The 22,431-nt window shown below is 46.0% G+C and overlaps 1 protein-coding gene across 1 annotated transcript in view; it reads right to left on the bottom strand.

The window, feature by feature from the left end:
• Positions 1-22,431, bottom strand: part of SLC9A5 (solute carrier family 9 member A5) — a 161,045-nt gene that overhangs the window by 78,239 nt on the left and 60,375 nt on the right. The window contains exons 5-7 of the mRNA XM_077451806.1: positions 20,315-20,492; positions 3,829-4,049; positions 234-436 (exon numbers count right to left, since the gene is read on the bottom strand). Of these exons, the coding sequence (XP_077307932.1) occupies positions 234-436; positions 3,829-4,049; positions 20,315-20,492 (602 nt within the window). The remainder of the gene's footprint in view (positions 1-233; positions 437-3,828; positions 4,050-20,314; positions 20,493-22,431) is intronic.

The raw sequence follows: 22,431 nt of genomic DNA, 5'->3' as shown, positions 1-22,431 counted from the left end.
ACCTTCATTTACAAATTGCATTTTGTGTTTACTTGTGTTGTCCTTGACTATTGTTTAAATTGGTTTGATGTTCCGAAACACTTAAGTGTGACAAACATGCAAAGGAACAGGAAATGAGGAAGGGGGCAAACACTTTTTCACACCACTGTAACTTTTTTTTTCACATCTCGTGCAGCAGCAGAGTTAAGCCATCACAGACAGAACACGACACAAACGTGGATCCGTATACTGACCTGGAACATCACCGTGAAAAACACCACGACGATGGTTGTGGCCACAAAGTATCCCTTGGCCTTGACTTTCTTGTCGTCCAACAAGACCACAAGGGCGAAGGCCACTGCCCCTCGCAGGCCGCCATACGACATCACAACCTGATCTATCTTGTCCAGTGGGAGGAGTCTGAAGTGATTTAAAACGCAAGTCTGCAGGATAACACCTGGAATATATAAAAAAAAAAAAAACAAAGCAAACCTGTCATTAGATTTTTTGTCTCAAAAGGTGATTGCTTTCCCATCTTCAGTGTTAACCAGCAGCTGTCAGTGACACTGCAGTGTTAGAACCTAGAGAGTGCACAGCCGTGTGCTCCTAGTTCTAACATACAATGTAGGTTACAGCGCAATTGTGGATTGAGAATATAGCCCCACCCCCCAGTAAATTCCTACCCCAAGTGTCCTCTCTTTGGACACATGACATCACTGCTTATCCTTCTTTGGCAGTATGCAGTACTTACTCCTGCGTGGATCTGTGCCACCATACCAATGTGTGAGTGCCATTATGAGCAGTTGTACTGTGAGCCCAGGGAGGTGTCATGGCATACCTCCTGGCAGGGCCGGTGCTACCACTAGGCAAAGTAGGCAGCTGCCTAGGGCGCACTACAGCCTAGGGCGCCCGGCCACTGGTGTTCCTACTCTCTTCTCTCTGCAGCAAACAACTAATTCCGCATACACAAGGCCGGAATTTCCAATGGAAACAGTCCGATGGGGGCTTTTCATCTGAATTTCCGACCGTGTGTATGCCCATCGGTCTTTTTCTGTCGGCATTACCGACGGTCTTTAGATCGAGAGCCTGTTCTTATTTTTTTCTGATGGAAAACCTTTCTAGCGGATTTTTCGATCGTGCGTATGCAATTCCAGCACGCAAAATTCCGACTCATGTTTGGAAACAATTCGACGCATGCTTTTATAGTGCCGTCGAACGTGTTGTATGTCCCGGTGTTATTGACCGCCGGAATTTGGCGTGACCGCGTGTATGCAAGACGGTCTGAGCGAAATTCCGTTGGAATTCTGACGGGAAAACCATCAGAGCTTTTTCTGAAGAGAAATCCGATCGTGTGTGTACGCGGCATAAGTCTCAGCATCAGCAGGCAGCCGCCGCTCCGTTCGCACAGCGGCGGTGGAGGACTGTGTCTGTGTCCCGACTCCCGAATGAATGGAAGCAAGTATACATTTGATGGGGGGCGCTGCATTAAAAAGGTGGGGTATACACGGGCAGGGAAAAGAGGGTGGAGTCAGGGGTTGAGCCAATGAGAGGGGGGGGGGGGCGGAAAAATGAGGCTTCGTCTAGGGTCTCAAAAATCCTTGCACCAGCCCTGCCTCCAGGGGGTGTGTCCATGACAGCCTGGGTTTACAGGAAGGGGTTTTACAACGCACGGTGTCATTCAACACTGAAGCCCGGTGGCAGCAGGATGTAGCAGTGGATAACAGCAGAGAGGAGGTAAAAGCTGCTTTTTGTTCAATATCCACTTGACGGTACACCGCTGGACTTTAAGTGGTTATGCCGTGATGATGCCCGCAGTCGTAGGCATCAACCCAGTGTCTTTTTTTTAGAGCCGATGGTTTGCTTTATTGTAAAAGCAATCTAAGCAGCTAATTAGCCACTGGATTCTCCTGTCCCACTGGGAAACCTGAGCAACCAGCCTTCTGACCATAGATGTAATCAGAGACCAAAACGTCTCTAATCCCCTCTATGGTACAGGAAATCGAAAGCAATGAGCATTCATCACTTCCAGTTCCCCTGGATATAAACAGCGCCATTTTTAGATTTGGAAAGTATCTTGGTGTGATCACATATTTAAGGACTGCCTCACGCTGATATACATTGGCAGAATGGCACAGCTGGGCACAAGCACGTACAGGAACGTTGCCGTGCGCCGCCGGCAACGCACTCGTGGCGCAGTCCTGAGCTCCGTGACCATGGCTGCGAAACCCGCGGACGCGATTGCCTCCGGTGTCCCGCGATCAGGTCGCAGAGCTGAAGAACGGGGAGAGGTAAGTGTAAACAAACCTCTGCCTCGTGCTTCCTAGTGAGGCTGTCACTGATCGTCTGTTCCCTGGGAAAGACGATCAGTGACGTCACATGCCAAGCCACGCCCCCCTACAGTAAAAAAAAAAAAAAAAACACACGCACACACTTAACCCCTACACTGCCCCCTAGTGGTTAACCCCTTCACTGCCAGTGCCATTTTTACAAAAATCAGTGCATTTTTAATCTGTATAAATGACAATGGTCCCAAAAATGTGTCAAAATTGTCCGATGTGTCCGCCATAATGTCGCAGTCACAATAAAAATCGCCGATCGCCGCCATTACTAGTAAAAAAAAAAAAATATTTATAAAAATGCCATAAAACTATCCCCTATTTTGTAGATGCTATAACTTTTGCGCAAACCAATCAATAAACGCTTATTGCGATTTTTTTTTTTACCAAAAATATGTAGAAGAATATGTATCGGCCTAAACTGAGGAAAAACATTTTTTTTATATATTTTTAGGGGATATTTATTATAGCAAAAAGTAAAAAATATTGAATTTTTTTTCAAAATTGTCACTCTATTTTTGTTTATAGCACAAAAAAATAAAAACCGCAGAGGTGATCAAATACCACCAAAAGAAAGCTCTGTTTGTGGGGAAAAAAAGTACGTCAATTTTTGTTTGGGAGCCACGTCGCACGACCGCGCAATTGTCAGTTAAATCGACGCAGTGCCAAAAAAGCAAAAAGGGCTTGGTCCTTTAGCTGCAAAATGGTCCAGGGCTTAAGTGGTTAAGTGCAGAGGAGAGATCTGGGGTCTAATAGGCCCCAAATCTCTCCATAAAGAGTAACCCTTATTCGGGGGGGGTCACATAAGGCTTAGTAGAGCAGCAGGGTTGCTGTTTGGATACCACCGAATGTTAGGATCCACACAGGTAATCGGCCAACGTTTGTGGAAAATAACCCCCGATGACGTTAGCTGTGACGAAACGGGCGTAGGGACGCACCGCACGCATCACTTTTTGGATACTAGCAGAGCTTTTTTTTATTTTTTATCCTTGCAAGGAACGTTTTTATGTATTGTGAACTTTTTGGAAACTTTTTTTTGAATAAACCAGTCAAAGGTATCTCTGCACTATTGGAGCTTTTTTTTTTCTCCTTTTGTGGAAATCCATTGGATGACCACATCCCACTGGTGGAAGGAAACGTCCATTGATGCGCAGTGATCGTCTCCTGACAAAAGCGCCTTTGAAACAACTTTCCACAGACGCTGGCCGGTTACCTGTGGGGACATTCGGTGGTATCCTAACAGCAACCCTGCTGTTCTACTAAGCCTTATGTGACCCCCCCCCCCCCCCGAATAAGGGTGGTCGCTGGCTTTTTGGTAAGCCTCCATTGCTTATTCTTAGGCGACGGGCTGCACTAGTGGTGGAAACTTATCACCTGGATTTCTTTTGTGAACATTTCTTTGTTGGATTATTTCACCTACGAACTGTTTTTTTGCATTTAGATACATGTTTGCTGTCTAGATTTAATATCTACATGTATTGTAGATATTAAATAGTTTGAGAATCGGACTCACCGATTGCCCTGAAGACAAAGATAAAGACGAGCGTGGACAGGACCAGCGCCGAGTCCCAGATCCACTTGGAGGTGTCCACGGCGGAAATGCCCAGGAAGATGAAGATGATGGTCTCGGAGCTGCTGGCGAGGGTCTTCATGGTGTACTTGACGGTGGTCCGGGATTTGTTGGAGATGTTGGCCTCCACGTACTTCTTACAGCACAAGCCGCAGAACGTCACCCTGCGGGAGGAAAAGCGAAAGATTCCGCCGCTCAGCATATTCATCAATAAAAAAAAAAAAAGAATATTTTTTTTTTCTATTCTATTTTATTCTCTTTGAAAATTAGAAAACGTTTTCGAATCAATTTCGAAAACTTTTCAAATTCGAATAGTTTTTCAATTTCCAAAAAAGAATAAAACAGATTAGAAAACAAAGGAATAGAATAAAAAAAAATTTTTTTTTTCTATTCTATGCCTATATTTTCCATTCTATTTTATTCTCTTTGGAAATTAGAAAACGTTTTTTGAATCAATTTCGAAAAGTTTTCAAATTTGAATCGTTTTCCAATTTTCAAAAATAATAAAATAGAATAGAAAAGCATATTCATCAGGCTCAAAAAATTCAGATAAAATCTTAGCCCTTGTGCACACGGTCGGAAATTCCGACAACCAAATCCGTCGGAGTAATTCCGACGGATTAATTCCGGAAGAGGTCCGGAAGTGATGTTGCATACACACAGTCGGAACTAAGTTGTCGGAAAATCCGATTGTACATAACGTGATGAAGTTATTTCATTACGACGGGACTACGTTCAGGCTAGTAGCCAATAGCTTTGGTCTAGGAATTTGATCTGAGCATGCGTGGCACTTTGTCCGTCGGAGTAGGCTACACATGATCGGAGTATGTCCGATAGGAGCATTTTGGCGGAAAATTTTACCGGCAAGTTGGAAAACTTGGTCCGTCGGATATTCCGACGGAAACAGTCCGATGGAGACCACGCATAGTCGGAATATCCGACAAAACGGTCCGATAGGAAACATTCCGTCGGAATCTCCGACCGTGTATACAAGGGCTAAGACGTGCGAGAATAAAATAGAATAGAAAATATAGGAATAGAATTGAAAAAAAAAATCTTTTTTTATATTCTATTCCTTTATTTTCTATTCTATTTTATACTTTATGAAAATTGGAAAGCTATTTGAAATTGATTTGAAAACTTTTCGAATCGATTAAAAAACGAATAAACGAAACAAATTCCCGAAAACGAAATTAAACAAATGAAACAAATTGAACTAAACTAATTTATGTAAATAACAAATCAAAAACATTTTTTTTCATTCTGCACATGTCTAATAAAATCTTAATGAAGATCAACGTGGACCTGACTGTTTTTTTTTTTTTTGGGGGGGGGGGTGGGGGGGAGGGGGGATTTCTCATCTTTATTATTAACAATCAGTCCCTAAGCTCCAGTCAGTGACTTTAAAGCGGGATTCCACCCTAAAGTGGAACCTCCGCTGATCGGAACCCTCCCCCCCTCCGGTGTCACAATTGACACCTTTCAGGGGGGAGGGGGGGTGGAGATACCTGTCAAAGACAGGTATTTTCACCCACTTCCGGGCATAGACTCCCGTGGGAGTCTACGCCATTTCCTGCCCTGCCGCGCTGTCTGCTGGGACACACACGGGTCCCAGTGACAGCGCGGAGATTTCCTATTGCGCGGCACGGCTCGCGCATGCGCAGTAGGGAACCGGGAAGTGAAGCCGATTCGTTTCACTTCCTGATTCCCTCACCTAGAATGGCGGCGGCAGCAGCCGAGGGCCGAGCGATCGATCGGCCTCGGCTGCCGGCATTGCTGGAACCCGGGACAGGTGAGTGTCCATTTATTAAAAGTCAGCAGCTGTAGTATTTATAGCTGCTGGCTTTTAATATTTTTTTTTTTGGTGGAATCCCTCTTTAACTAGGCACGGATTATGTCATCAGTCTGCTGCAGGCAGGAGGGAGCATTTCCTCAGTCTCTTCGCCTTCATTGATAAGACTGTACTGTATATTGTAATTTTGTAGCAAGTCACACGTTGTGAAGGTGCTGCAGAAGCTGATCTGTGTCAGACATTTGTGAACACAGCCAAGAAATGCTCAGGTACTGCTGGGAGTTCCATGATTGTGTCATCTCCGAGCCCAAAAAGAATATTCTAAACCTGACTAATGCCCACATAAAGATGGTGCCACCCTTCTGGAGAGAAATGTAAATGAATATGGAGTTCTGTGATCTCAGTGAGGTAATGAATGGCGGTGTTTAGGCTTCATTTAGATGCGTGGTTGGGGGGCAGGAAAAATGTGCAGATGAGGCGCAAACTACTTCCACACCGGGCCAATCCTGGCATTTCTCTCCTACATGTAAAAATCAAAATTTTTTGCTAGAAAATTACGCAGAACCCCCAAACATTATAGACATTTTTAAGCAGAGGCCCTAGAAAATAAAATGGTGGGTGTAGCAATTTTTTATGGTCACACAGTATTTGTGCAGTGATTTTTAAAATAATTTTTTTTTTTGTTATTCTTTTGAATTTTCAGATTTTCTTTCTTATTTTTGGATTTTCGAATGTAGGAATTTTCAAATTTTCAAATTTACGAATTTTCAAATTTACGAATTGCAATCATAACGAATGACCTGAAAAACAAAAAAAACAAAAACAAACAAGAACCAATGAAACGAAAATGAACTAATTTTTTGGCAGTGCACATGTCCATATTCTCAAATTTATGAATTTTCAAATTTTTGAATTTACTAATTTTCAAATTTTCAAATTTACACATTTTCAAATCTACGAATTGCAATCATAACAAATGACCCAAAAAACATTAAAAAAAAAACAAGAACCAATGAAAAGAAAATGAACAAATTTTTTGGCAGTGCACATGTCCATATGCTCAAATTTACGAATTTTTGATGTTTGCAAATTTACAAATTTTCAAATTTACTAATTTACTAATTTTTCAAATTCACTGATTTTTTAATTTTCACATTTCCCAAATTTCCTAATTTACCAATTTTCTAATTTATGAATTTCCGATTTTTTTTCTCACAAATGTTCGAATTTACAAATATTCGAATTTACTTATTTTTCAAATTTACGAATTTTTGAATTTACGAATTAAAATTTTTTAATTTACGAATTAAAATTTTTTAATTTATGAATTTTCGAATTTAAGAATTGTGATCATAACGAATGACCCAAAAATGAAAAAAAAACAAACAAAAAAACCCCAAAAAAACAAGAACCAATGAACCGAAAAAAAAAAATTCGCCAGTGCACATGTCCATATTCTGAAATGTACAAATTTTCACATTTTTGAATTTCCGAATTTAGGAATTTCCGAATTTTTTAATTTTTGGAATTTACGAATTTCCGAAATTTCAAATTTCCGAATTTTCAAATTTCCGAATTTTCAAATTTCCGAATTTAAGAATTTCTGACTTTTCTAATTTACGAATTGCAATCATAACGAATAACCCGAAAAAAACAAGAAAACATTTTTTTTCGGTAGTGCACATGTCCATATTCTCAAATGTAGGAATTTTTGAATTTTTGAATTTCTGAATTTAGGAATTTCCAAATTTTCTAATTTTTGGAATTTACAAATTTTCAAATTTACGAATTTGTGAATTTCCGAATTTAAGAATTTCAGAATTTTCTAATTTCCGAATTGCAATCATAACAAATAACACGAAAAAAAACAAAAACAAAAACAAGAACCAATGAACCGAAAACATTTTTTTTTCGGCAGTGCACATGTCCATATTCTCAAATATCTCAAATGTACGAATTTTTGAATTTCCGAATTTAGGAATTTTCGAATTAAAATTATTTTGGAATTTACGAATTTCCGAAATTTCAAATTTCCGAATTTTCGAATTTCCGAATTTAAGAATTTCTGACTTTTCTAATTTACGAATTGCAATCATAACGAATAACCCAAAAAAAACAAGAAATTTTTTTTTTCGGTAGTGCACATGTCCATATTCTCAAATGTAGGAATTTTCAAATTTTCGAATTTCTGAATTTAGGAATTTCCAAATTTTCAAATTTTTGGAATTTACAAATTTTCAAATTTCCGAATTTGTGAATTTCCGAATTTAAGAATTTCTGAATTTTCTAATTTCCGAATTGCAATCATAACAAATAACACGAAAAAAAAAAAAAAACAAGAACCAATGAACCCGAAAACATTTTTTTTTCGGCAGTGCACATGTCCATATTCTCAAATGTACGAATTTTTGAATTTCTGAATTTAGGAATTTCCGAATTAAATTTTTTTTGGAATTTCCGAATTTGCTAATTTTCAAATTTACGAATTTTCGAATTTCCGAATTTAAGAATTTCTGAGTTTTCGAACTTACGAATTGCAATCATAACGAATAACCCGAAAAAACGAACAAAAAAAAACAAACAAGAACCAATAAACTGAAAATGATCTAATTTTTTGGCAGTGCACATGTCCATAACGCAGTGCTGTATCGCAAATAACGGCCTGGTCATAAAGGGGGGGGGGGGGGTAAACCGTCTGGGGCGTAAGTGGTTAGCGTCTATGGGCGGATAGAAGTCGCCTTGAAGGAACCTTTTTCTAAGGTCGGAGCGTCTTCAGTAGTGCTAATAGACGGCTTTCATTGACTAACATAGGATTTCACATGTCATGCGACTTGGAGGGTCTCACAGGTCAGATCCCGAGGTCGCAGGTGTGTGAGCCGAGCCTTGCGGAGCGATCGCTGGCTACATACATGTATATGTGCGCCTCTGATTTGTAGCCTCAGCCTGACCCTGCAGATCCTTTCCGTGTCTCATTGAAGGAGCTGAGCGAGGAAGAAGTGAGAAGTGACAGTTGATAATCGCTGCGTGGGTTGAGTCGTGACTCGGCTCAGTGAAGCGGGTCACATGTATGAGTCACGGGTGTGCGAGAGGCTCTGTGTTCCCTATGAGGATCCTCTTCACCTTGTACTTCTCTCCTGTGACTCAGCTGTAATGACGCCTCGGATCCTCTGTAAGAGCAGAGCGGCGATGTGCGACACGCAGCAGAGTGCGATACGTGGGCGCCCCGCCTGTGTCGCCGCTCTTGTCTCGCTCCGTGTTCACACCCTTTGTTTTTTTTTTTTTTTTTCATGGTCACAGATGTTTTTGAATCTCTGGAGTACACGGATTGTGGGAAACCAAGACAAGAGGGGACAACTGTGATCTAAACGCAAGTCTAACGATGAAGGCCATACAGAGGCGCCAACACCAAAAACGCAGAAAACGCCAGAGACTTCGGCATCCCATTATAATAATGGAACTACAACCACGGGGGGGGGGGGGGGGTTACTCAAACTGGAGCACACAGAATCTGGGGTAGCTGAGAAAACCCCCCCTCCCCCGTTCACAACGACTTGCGACTTGTCAATGCGATCTGACCGTTCCGAATCGCATAACAAGTCGCACCCTATTGTCGTCAACGGAGTTGTTCAAATAGGTGCGACTCTGACTTTGCAGTGCCGCACCAATTAAAAAAAAAAAAGGCTCCTGCACAATTATTTTTTTTGCGATTTCAGGTGCGACTTGCATAGAAGTCGCACGAATGTCAGGAAAGTCGCACCTGAAATCACCCCGACCCCGTGGTCTTGAAATCATACTGCGTTAAGCCAAGTAGCACAATTTCAAAGTCGCATTCAGTGTGAACGTGGGCTAGAACCTGGAAGCTGATTGGGCGTCATGCACAACCCCTCCAGATTCTGTGCGCACCAGTCTCAGTAAATCTCCCTTTTTCCTGGCAGCTGGGAGATCTATTGTTGCTGGTGGGGGGTCTATAATTCCTGGGGGTGAATATATTGGGCAGGGGTCTCTAAACTGCGGCCCTGGGGCCGGATAAGGCCCTTTGCTTGCCTTTTGCCGGCCTTTGGAGCACTATTCCATCCACTGACACCAATAATGGAGCATCGCTCCTGTTGCTGACAGCAATAATGGGGCATCATTCTTCCCATTGACACCAATGATGGAGCACTATTCCTCCCACTGACACCAATGATGGGGCACTATTTCTCCCACTGACACCAATGATGGGGCACTATTCCTCCCACTGACACCAATGATGGAGCACTATTCCTCCCACTGACACCAATGATGGGGCACTATTCCTCCCACTGACACCAATGATGGGGCACTATTTCTCCCACTGACACCAATGATGGGGCACTATTCCTCCCACTGACACCAATGATGGGGCACTATTCCTCCCACTGACACCAATGATGGGGCACTATTCCTCCCACTGACACCAATGATGGGGCACTATTTCTCCCACTGACACCAATGATGGGGCACTATTCCTCCCACTGACACCAATGATGGGGCACTATTCCTCCCACTGACACCAATGATGGAGCACTATTCCTCCCACTGACACCAATGATGGGGCACTATTCCTCCCACTGACACCAATGATGGGGCACTATTCCTCCCACTGACACCAATGATGGGACACTATTCCTCCCACTGACACCAATGATGGAGCACTATTCCTCCCACTGACACCAATGATGGGGCACTATTCCTCCCACTGACACCAATGATGGGGCACTATTCCTCCCACTGACACCAATGATGGGGCACTATTTCTCCCACTGACACCAATGATGGGGCACTATTCCTCCCACTGACACCAATGATGGGGCACTATTCCTCCCACTGACACCAATGATGGAGCACTATTCCTCCCACTGACACCAATGATGGGGCACTATTCCTCCCACTGACACCAATGATGGGGCACTATTTCTCCCACTGACACCAATGATGGGGCACTATTCCTCCCACTGACACCAATGATGGGACACTATTCCTCCCACTGACACCAATGATGGAGCACTATTCCTCCCACTGACACCAATGATGGGACACTATTCCTCCCACTGACACCAATGATGGGACACTATTCCTCCCACTGACACCAATGATGGGACACTATTCTTCCCACTGACACCAATGATGGGACACTATTCCTCCCACTTACACCAATGATGGGGCACTATTTGTCCCACTGACTCCAATGATGGGGCACTATTCCTTCCACTGACACCAATGATGGGGCACTATTTGTCCCACTGACTCCAATGATGGGGCACTATTCCTTCCACTGACACCAATGATGGGGCACTATTTCTCCCACTGACTCCAATGATGGGGCACTATTCCTTCCACTGACACCAATGATGGGGCACTATTCCTTACACTGACTCCAATGATGGGGCACTATTCCTTCCATTGACACCAACTAAAGGGCACAATTCCTTTCAATGACACCAACAATGGGGCATTAGTCCTCCCACTGCATGCCAGAACATTTCCTAATCCCGTTGGCCCTAGCTGGGCCGCCCTAAAATCGAAGGGACAGTAAACTGGCCCTTTGTGTAGAAAGTTTGGAGATCTCCGCTGTAGGGACTATTTTGTTGTAGGGGATCTATTGCTGCTGCGGGACAGTTTTTGCTGGGAAGGATCTATTGTTCCTGGCTGTTGGGAGATCCATTGTTGCTTGTGGGGGATCTATTTTTCAAGGGGTTGATCTATGGTTGCTGCTGGGGGCCAATTGTTGTTGAGAGTGATCTACTGTTGAGGGAGGGATCTTTTTGTTTCTGGCAGCTGGGAGATCTATTATGGCTTGTGGGGGTCTATTATTCCTGGGGTGGATCTATTGTTGCTGGGGGGGGGGTGTATTGTTGCTGGGTGCAGGGGATCTGTTTTACTACCTTGTTATCATTAACAAACTCCATACCAATTGTTTAGAATCACAAAATGATACTTGGGTCTGCTTTCTATAAAAGGGGCGGTACTGGGAGGTAGAGGGTGGAACCAAGGGATGGTGCTCAGAGGTAGGTATGGGGTGGGAACCACTGACGGCTCGTCAATTAGGGGCACCGCCCCCTCTCTCACGTCTCCTCCCCCCGAGCAGGGGAAGCCGCTGGCGATGGAGATCAGGAGGCCACAAAGTTTCTCCCACTGGCACCAGTGATGGGGCACTATTCCTCCTACTGACACCAATGATGGGGCACTATTCCTCCCACTGACACCAATGATGGGGCACTATGCCTCCCACTGACACCAATGATGGGACACTATTCCTCCCACTGACACCAATGATGGAGCACTATTCCTCCCACTGACACCAATGATGGGGCACTATTCCTCCCACTGACACCAATGATGGGGCACTATTCCTCCCACTGACACCAATGATGGAGCACTATTCCTCCCACTGACACCAATGATGGGGCACTATTCCTCCCACTGACACCAATGATGGGGCACTATTCCTCCCACTGACACCAATGATGGGGCACTATTTCTCCCACTGACACCAATGATGGGGCACTATTCCTCCCACTGACACCAATGATGGGGCACTATTCCTCCCACTGACACCAATGATGGAGCACTATTCCTCCCACTGACACCAATGATGGGGCACTATTCCTCCCACTGACACCAATGATGGGGCACTATTTCTCCCACTGACACCAATGATGGGGCACTATTCCTCCCACTGACACCAATGATGGGACACTATTCCTCCCACTGACACCAATGATGGAGCACTATTCCTCCCACTGACACCAATGATGGGACACTATTCTTCCCACTGACACCAATGATGGGACACTATTCCTCCCACTGACACCAATGATGGGGCACTATTTGTCCCACTGACTCCAATGATGGGGCACTATTCCTCCCACTGACACCAATGATGGGGCACTATTCCTTCCACTGATACCAATGATGGGGCACTATTCCTCCCACTGACACCAATGATGGGGCACTATTCCTTCCACTGACACCAATGATGGGGCACTATTTCTCCCACTGACTCCAATGATGGGGCACTATTCCTCCCATTGACACCAACTAAAGGGCACAATTCCTTTCAATGACACCAACAATGGGGCATTAGTCCTCCCACTGCATGCCAGAACATTTCCTAATCCCGTTGGCCCTAGCTGGGCCGCCCTAAAATCGAAGGGACAGTAAACTGGCCCTTTGTGTAGAAAGTTTGGAGATCTCCGCTGTAGGGACTATTTTGTTGTAGGGGATCTATTGCTGCTGCGGGACAGTTTTTGCTGGGAAGGATCTATTGTTCCTGGCTGTTGGGAGATCCATTGTTGCTTGTGGGGGATCTATTTTTCAAGGGGTTGATCTATGGTTGCTGCTGGGGGCCAATTGTTGTTGAGAGTGATCTACTGTTGAGGGAGGGATCTTTTTGTTTCTGGCAGCTGGGAGATCTATTATGGCTTGTGGGGGTCTATTATTCCTGGGGTGGATCTATTGTTGCTGGGGGGGGGGGGGTGTATTGTTGCCGGGTGCAGGGGATCTGTTTTACTACCTTGTTATCATTAACAAACTCCATACCAATTGTTTAGAATCACAAAATGATACTTGGGTCTGCTTTCTATAAAAGGGGCGGTACTGGGAGGTAGAGGGTGGAACCAAGGGATGGTGCTCAGAGGTAGGTATGGGGTGGGAACCACTGACGGCTCGTCAATTAGGGGCACCGCCCCCTCTCTCACGTCTCCTCCCCCCGAGCAGGGGAAGCCGCTGGCGATGGAGATCAGGAGGCCACAAAGTTTCTCCCACTGGCACCAGTGATGGGGCACTATTCCTCCTACTGACACCAATGATGGGGCACTATTCCTCCCACTGACACCAATGATGGGGCACTATGCCTCCCACTGACACCAATGATGGGGCACTATTCCTCCCACTGACACCAATGATGGGACACTATTCCTCCCACTGACACCAATGATGGAGCACTATTCCTCCCACTGACACCAATGATGGGGCACTATTCCTCCCACTGACACCAATGATGGGGCACTATTCCTCCCACTGACACCAATGATGGGGCACTATTTCTCCCACTGACACCAATGATGGGGCACTATTCCTCCCACTGACACCAATGATGGGGCACTATTCCTCCCACCAATGATGGGGCACTATTCCTCCCACTGACACCAATGATGGGGCACTATACCTCCCACTGACACCAATGATGGGGCACTATTCCTCCCACTGATACCATTGATGGGGCACTATTCCTCCCACTGACACCAATGATGAGGCACTATGCCTCCCACTGACACCAATGATGGGGCACTATTCCTCCCACTGACACCAATGATGGGGCACTATGCCTCTCACTGACACCAATGATGGGGCACTATGCCTCCCACTGACACCAATGAAGGGGCACTATTCCTCCCACTGACACCAATGATGGGGCACTATTCCACCCACTGACACCAATGATGGGGCACTATTCCTCCCACTGACACCAATGATGAGGCACTATTCCTCCCACTGACACCAATGATGAGGCACTATTCCTCCCTCTGATATCAGTGATGGGGCACTATTCCTCCCACTGACGCCAATGATGGGGCACTATTCCTCCTACTGACACCATTGATGGGGCACTATTCCTCCCACTGACACCAATGATGAGGCACTATTCCTCCCTCTGATATCAGTGATGGGGCACTATTCCTCCCACTGACGCCAATGATGGGGCACTATTCCTCCTACTGACACCAATGATGGGGCACTATTCCTCCCACTGACACCAAGGATGGGGCACTATTTCTCCCACTGACACCATTGATGGGGCACTATTTCTCCCACTGACACCAATGATGGGGCACTATTCCTCCCACTGACACCAATGATGGGACACCATTCCTCCCACTGACACCAATGATGGGGTGCTATTCCTCCCACTGACACCAATGATGGGGCACTATTCCTCCCACTGACACCATTGATGGGGCACTATTTCTCCCACTGACACCAATGATGGGGTGCTATTCCTCCCACTGACACCAATGATGGGGCACTATTCCTCCCACTGACACCAATGATGGGGCACCATTCCTCCCACTGACACCAATGATGGGACACCATTCCTCCCACTGACACCAATGATGGGGTGCTATTCCTCCCACTGACACCAATGATGGGGCACTATTCCTCCCACTGACACCATTGATGGGGCACTATTCCTCCCACTGACACCAATGATGGGGCACTATACCTCCCACTGACACCAATGATGAGGCACTATTCCTCCCTCTGATATCAGTGATGGGGCACTATTCCTCCCACTGACGCCAATGATGGGGCACTATACCTCCCACTGACACCAATGATGGGGCACTATTCCTCCCACTGATACCATTGATGGGGCACTATTCCTCCCACTGACACCAATGATGAGGCACTATGCCTCTCACTGACACCAATGATGGGGCACTATGCCTCTCACTGACACCAATGATGGGGCACTATTCCTCCCACTGACACCAATGATGGGGCACTATGCCTCCCACTGACACCAATGATGGGGCACTATGCCTCCCACTGACACCAATGATGGGGCACTATGCCTCCCACTGACACCAATGATGGGGCACTATGCCTCCCACTGACACCAATGATGGGGCAATGTTACAGATGGCAGGACATTTTCTACTCCTACTGGCCACAGTCCGGTCCCCCTAAAATCTAAAGGACATTTAACTGGCCTTTTGCTTAGAAAGCTTGGAGTCTCCTGCTCTATAACATAGCAACTGCCTTACTTTTTATCCTTCACGTCTCTAACCAATCACCATCTTCAATCGTATAATCAAATTGATTAAAAATAAATTGTGCGGAGCCCTGCCATGGACCACACGGGATTCCTTTACAGCTTTATTACAATGCAGACAATCTGGAGTGTCAGTAAAATATTATCATTTGTTATCAATAATTATCTGGATAGGTTGGTATCATTTAATCTTAATGACCATCAATTTATTTTTTGTTATCAATATTCACCTTGAAAAACAAACATCGGTCAACCTTAATGATCAGGAGGAGGCGGCCATTTTCTTTTGATTGATATTAAGCTTGAAAAGCCTGCATTGATCGATCTTAATGAGGATCTATACAGAGAAAGCTGTGCCCAAGAGAGCCAAGCAGAAGGCAAAGGACCAGTCACCAGGATTGCTTGTAGGCCGACCTTGTCCTGCCCTGTGACTGTATAGATGTGTGCAGCTTGCTAGAGGCCGGGCTTTACATCCTTGTGTCAGTGGGAGGAATAGTGCCCCATCATTGGTATCAGTGGGAGGAATAGTGCCCCATCAATGACGTCAGTGGGAGGAATAGTGCCCCATCCTTGGTGTCAGTGGGAGAAATAGTGCCCCATCATTGGTATCAGTGGGAAGAATAGTGCCCCATCATTGGTGTCAGTGGGAGGAATAGTGCCCCATCATTGGTATCAGTGGGAGGAATAGTGCCCCATCAATGACGTCAGTGGTAGGAATAGTGCCCCATCATTGGTATCAGTGGGAGGAATAGTGCCCCATCAATGACGTCAGTGGGAGGAATAGTGCCCCATCCTTGGTGTCAGTGGGAGAAATAGTGCCCCATCATTGGTATCAGTGGGAAGAATAGTGCCCCATCATTGGTGTCAGTGGGAGGAATAGTGCCCCGTCATTGGTGTCAGTGGGAGGAATAGCACCCCATCATTGGTGTCAGTGGGAGGAATAGTGCCCCATCATTGGTGTCAGTGGGAGGAAGATCACCCCATCATTGGTATCAGTGGGAGGAATAATGCCCCGTCATTGGTGGCAGTGGGAGGAATAGCACCCCGTCATTGGTGTCAGTGGGAGGAATAGTGCCCCATTGTTGGTATTAGTGGGAAGAATAGTGCCCCATCATTGGTGTCAGTGGGAGGAATAGTGCCCCATCATTGGTGTCAGTGGGAGGAATGGTGCCCCATCATTGGTATCAGTGGGAAGAATAGTGCCCCATCCTTGGTGTCAGTGGGAGAAATAGTGCCCCATCATTGGTGTTCGTGGGAGGAATAGTGCCCCATCAATGGTGTCAGTGGGAGGAATAGTGCCCCATCATTGGTGGCAGTGGGAGGAATAGTGCCCCATCATTGGTGTCAGTGGGAGGAAGATCACCCCATCATTGGTATCAGTGGGAGGAATAATGCCCCGTCATTGGTGGTAGTGGGAGGAATAGTGCCCCGTCATTGGTGCCAGTGGGAGGAATTGCGCCCATCATTGGTGGCAGTGGGAGGAATAGTGCCTCATCATTGGTATCAGTGGGAAGAATAGTGCTCCATCATTGGTGTCAGTGAGAGGAATAGTGCCCCATCATTGGTGTCAGTGGGAGGAATAGTGCCCCATCATTGATGTCAGTGGGAATAATAGTGCCCCATCATTGGTGCCAGTGGGAGGAATAGTGCCACACTGTTGGTGTCAGTGGCAGAAATTATGGCCCAATGTTAATGTCAGTGGGAGGACAAAGGCCAGATAAAGGCAAACAGAGGGCCGCATCTACCACAGTTTGGAGAATAGCCTGAACCCACCTGAGCTATCCTTCCAGAGAGCTGTTTTTGCAGGCCACCAATTAAAAGTGGCCAAAGCAGGGCAGGACTTAGGGTGGTGGGGGCCTCTGGGCTTGAGTCACTTTCGGGCTCTACCTTCTATACATTACCGTATTTATTGGCGCATAACACGCACCCCAAGTTTAGGAGGGAAGTTTAAGGAAAAAACTTTAATTTAAATACCCATCAATGCAGCCTTATCAGTGTCCATCTGCAGCCTTGTCCAGTGTCATTTGCAGCCTTGTCAGTGTAGCCTTGTCATTTGTAGCCTTGTCATTGCAGTCTTGAAGTTTAAAAATGGCGACGCGGAGATACAGAGTCCTGTGTATCTCGGCGGCACTCGGGTCCTCTCGCAGTCCAGAGCGGAGCCAAGAGTAACCTGGTGTACTCGGCTCGGCTTACAATCACGCCCAGTCCCTGTATTATGTCCATCGTAGGGCGGGACTGGGCGTAACTGTGAGCGGAGCCGAGCCGAGTACACTCGGCTATGTATCTCGGTGGGGCCCCCTGTTGAGCGGGGCCCATGGGCTTGAGCCCAGTCAAGCCCAATGGTAAGTCCAGCCCTGGGCCAAAGTATTTCATGCCCCATGGCCACACATATAAAATGTTGCTTGTATGTGTGCAAATGTAGGACGAGGAATGCTCCAACAGTTTATGAGTGGCACGCTCTGTTTATTTCACAGCTCTTGGTACCTGTTTGTGAACCAAGAGTCGGAAGGATGGGATTTACCTGTAACGGGCTGCCTGGCACCCAGCCAGGGTACTTCCACCAAGATACAGCTCGAGCTTCCTCTACTCTGGAACCAGGTATTATAGCTGAGCATTGCACCCAAGAACTAGACGGCACTAGCTTAGGTGCAAATTGCAACTGGCTTTATTGTAAATTTGCACATAATATATAACACACAAAATCTGGTAAGAGCCTGATCCCATTATCCTAAACAATGCAAACTGTAAACAGTAAAATAATCAGTACATCTAATGAACAGCTAACATAAACAGCAATCGAATTAAACAGTAAGCCAATTACCAACAAGAGTAGTCATCTAGCCTACGTGACTCAGGTCAGTGCCCACCCAGACAGTTCAGCACCAGTAGAAAAACAGAAATGGAAGGCGCGCACACCTAGTGCATTACCAAAGAGAATTTAATAATAAAAATGTTTTATATAAAACTGGTTACTCACAAAATGCAACTGACAAAAGGCCATAAAAACAATGCATGGACATGCACAGGACACGGGGCACAGGTAACGCGTTTCGGGGGCGCACCCCCTTCCTCAGAGCTAGGCTAGACCGTTCGGCACCAGTATTAAAAAAAAAAAAAAAACAGAGCTGTCCAAATCTTGTTACCCAGCTTTCTTTTCACATCCATCTTCTCACTGAGTTTCAAGTTGGCAGAGACAGACCATCATGGCTTCCTTAAGGCTGCGTTCACACCTGAGCGCTTTCAGCTCATAAAACGCTCATAAAACGCCTGAAAAACAACCAACAAGCAAAATCCCATTCATTTCAATGACACATGTTGACATCTGACCCTTTTGTCACCTGAGGAAAAACGCCTGAAAAACGCCCGAAAAACGCCCTGAGCTCAATTAAACAACATGAGCTTCTTTGGGGAAAGATTAAAGGCATTTTTCTGCCTTTTACATTGGTGACCTGAACAAAATCGCGGTAAAAGCGCACAACTTTGAAACACTCAGGTGCGAATGCAGCCTGACTGTTCAATGTGATAATGCCATCTTGCATTATATAACACGACATCTCCCTGAATTATTGTAACTCCCTGAAATGCCAGGGGCAATAGTCAGTAGGCTACCTTACAGCCCCCTCCAAAAGCCCCGTTATCTCGGTTGGGTGTTTCGCAGGACCCCAGGAAATGAGGCGGGGCTCTATCTAACTACAGCTGCCAAAGGCCCATACACACAATCTGACTTTTTGACAACAAACATGCAAATTAGCTGTTTTGGAGCAACATCCGACCATGTGTACGCTCCATCCGACAAACTTTTTCCATTTTCATCGGACTTTTGTTGGCTGTGTGAACGGACAAACTTTTTGACAACAGAAGTCCGAAGGAGCAAAGTCCAATCGTGTGTACAGAAAACCATTGGACTTTACAAACACGCATGTTCAGAACTAGGGATGAGCTCAGGTGTGTTTGCATGGAACACGTGCAGAGCCCACCAGAAAGTGGGCGCAGCACTGCGCTAATCACAGGCAGTGAGACATTGCCCCGCCTGCCCTGCCTGTGATTAGCGCAGCGCTGCGCCCACTTCCTGGTGGGCTCTGCGTGTGTTCCATGCGAACACGCCTGAGCTCATCCCTACTCAGATCCAATGCAAAAGATCAGACAACAATACAGAAGTTGACCAAAGGGTGGCGCTGGAGTAATTGAGTGTCCTCTTTTGAAGTGTCGTCAGTACGTTGAAACGTCACTACGTTCGTGTTTGTTGCCTAAAAAGTCTGATCGTGTGTATGCAATACAAACTTACGGCCAACGCCCTTTGTACAAAAGTCCACGGGAAAGTTTGTACAAAGTCCGATCGTGTGTATGGGGCTTTATGCACTCTGTGTCAAGCTCACAGTGTGCAGCGAAGTAATATCAGTACAGGAGAGGAGCCGGTACAACTGTGCAAGACTGAAGGGAAGGTTGGAGCTGCCCGAGCTGACTCAGCTTCAAACTTGAGTCAGCTCGGTCAGCTCCCGTACTTCTATCTTTACCGGCTCTCTTTCGCTCTTCTGCAATATCCATCCATAGACAGACAGACACATGGAAGCGCAGCCAGGTTGTGTAGAAGGAGCTCTAATGAGGCTTTGTGACATGCTGGAAATCTCACTGAATGTTCCCCTTTCTGAACAGATGTCAGGTCTGCACTGGGAGCCTCACAGCAGGAGTATGACCGACTGCGATGAGAAGAGACGATCCTAGTCCTCATCATCATCTCATGTGCGATGTCAGGTGAATGAGCCCGTTCCCCTGAAACGCTGATACATTGTGTTCTTACCGTCATAACAAGCGTCTAATGGTGAGGAGTAAAGAGTACTTACGCCAGTATGGAAGACAGCGAGACCATTTCTGCGGTGAGGTGGGCGAGATAGACGATGAGGAAGATGAAGAGGGGCTCTATCATGCGCACTCGCTTGGTAAACCGCGTGATGAAGGCGAGCAGGAAAGCGAACACCAGGCCCACCGCCGTCCCTCCGAGACTGACCACGAAGAAGGAGCCTGCAAGAGAGGAAATAGCCAGATGAGGTTATATATATATATATATATATATATATATATATATATATATATATATATATATATATGAGGGAACAGCTGATACATGTGATGTTATGGACCTTAAATCATTTTATGTAAAGTTTTAAAAAATATATATTTTATGATTTAATAAAATAAAATCTCTGACTACCGTCTTTAGAAATTCTAGAGTCTCTGACCATCTCCTGTAGAAACATATGCAGTGAGTCTCCGACCATCTCCTGTAGTATGCCTGCAGTCTCTGACCATCTCCTGTAGTATGCCTGCAGTCTCTGACCATCTCCTGTAGTATGCCTGCAGTCTCTGACCATCTCCTGTAGTATGCCTGCAGTCTCTGACCATCTCCTGTAGTATGCCTGCAGTCTCTGACCATCTCCTGTAGAATGTCTTCAGTCTCTGACCACGTCCTCTAGAAATTCTGAAGTCTCTGACCATCTCCTGTAGCATGCCGGCAGTCTCTGACCATCTCCTGTAGAATGTCTTCAGTCTCAAACCATGTCCTCTAGAAATTCTGAAGTCTCTGACCATCTCCTTTAGCATGCCGGCAGTCTCTGACCATCTCCTGTAGCATGCCGGCAGTCTCTGACCATCTCCTGTAGAATGTCTTCAGTCTCAAACCATGTCCTCTAGAAATTCTGAAGTCTCTGACCCTCTCCTTTAGCATGCCGGCAGTCTCTGGCCATCTCCTGTAGCATGCCGGCAGTCTCTGGCCATCTCCTGTAGCATGCCGGCAGTCTCTGACCATCTCCTGTAAAAGGTCTGCAGGCTCTGACCATCTCCTGTAGAATATCTTCAGTCTCAAACCATGTCCTCTAGAAATTCTGAAGTCTCTGACCATCTCCTTTAGCATGCCGGCAGTCTCTGACCATCTCCTGTAGAATGTCTTCAGTCTCTGACCATCTCCTGTAGAATGTCTTCAGTCTCTGACCATCTCCTGTAGAATGTCTTCAGTCTCTGACCATCTCCTGTGGTATGCCTGCAGGGTCTGGTCATCTCCTGTAGTATTTTGCAGTCTATGACCTTCTCCTGTAGAATGTCTGTAGTCTCTGACCATCTCCTGTATTATGTAGGTCTGCAGGCTCTGGCCATCTCCTGTAGAATGTCTTCAGTCTCAAACCATGTCCTCTAGAAATTCTGAAGTCTCTGACCATCTCCTGTAGCATGCCGGCAGTCTCTGACCATCTCCTGTAGCATGCCGGCAGTCTCTGGCCATCTCCTGTAGCATGCCGGCAGTCTCTGGCCATCTCCTGTAGCATGCCGACAGTCTCTGGCCATCTCCTGTAGCATGCCGGCAGTCTCTGGCCATCTCCTGTAGCATGCCGGCAGTCTCTGACCATCTCCTGTAAAAGGTCTGCAGCTCTGACCATCTCCTGTAGAATATCTTCAGTCTCAAACCATGTCCTCTAGAAATTCTGAAGTCTCTGACCATCTCCTTTAGCATGCCGGCAGTCTCTGACCATCTCCTGTAGAATGTCTTCAGTCTCTGACCATCTCCTGTAGAATGTCTTCAGTCTCTGACCATCTCCTGTAGAATGTCTTCAGTCTCTGACCATCTCCTGTAGAATGTCTTCAGTCTCTGACCATCTCCTGTAGAATGTCTTCAGTCTCTGACCATCTCCTGTGGTATGCCTGCAGGGTCTGGTCATCTCCTGTAGTATTTTGCAGACTATGACCATCTCCTGTAGAATGTCTGTAGTCTCTGACCATCTCCTGTATTATGTAGGTCTGCAGGCTCTGGCCATCTCCTGTAGAATGTCTTCAGTCTCAAACCATGTCCTCTAGAAATTCTGAAGTCTCTGACCATCTCCTGTAGCATGCCGGCAGTCTCTGACCATCTCCTGTAGCATGCCGGCAGTCTCTGGCCATCTCCTGTAGCATGCCGACAGTCTCTGGCCATCTC

This window comes from Lithobates pipiens, unplaced genomic scaffold (assembly GCF_037356315.1).
Source record: "Lithobates pipiens isolate NorthernLeopardFrog02 unplaced genomic scaffold, aLitPip1_a1.2 Scaffold_10, whole genome shotgun sequence".
Classification (NCBI taxonomy): domain Eukaryota; kingdom Metazoa; phylum Chordata; class Amphibia; order Anura; family Ranidae; genus Lithobates; species Lithobates pipiens.
Note: the sequence above shows the minus strand (reverse complement) of the source record. Positions and strands in the feature narration are given on the sequence as shown.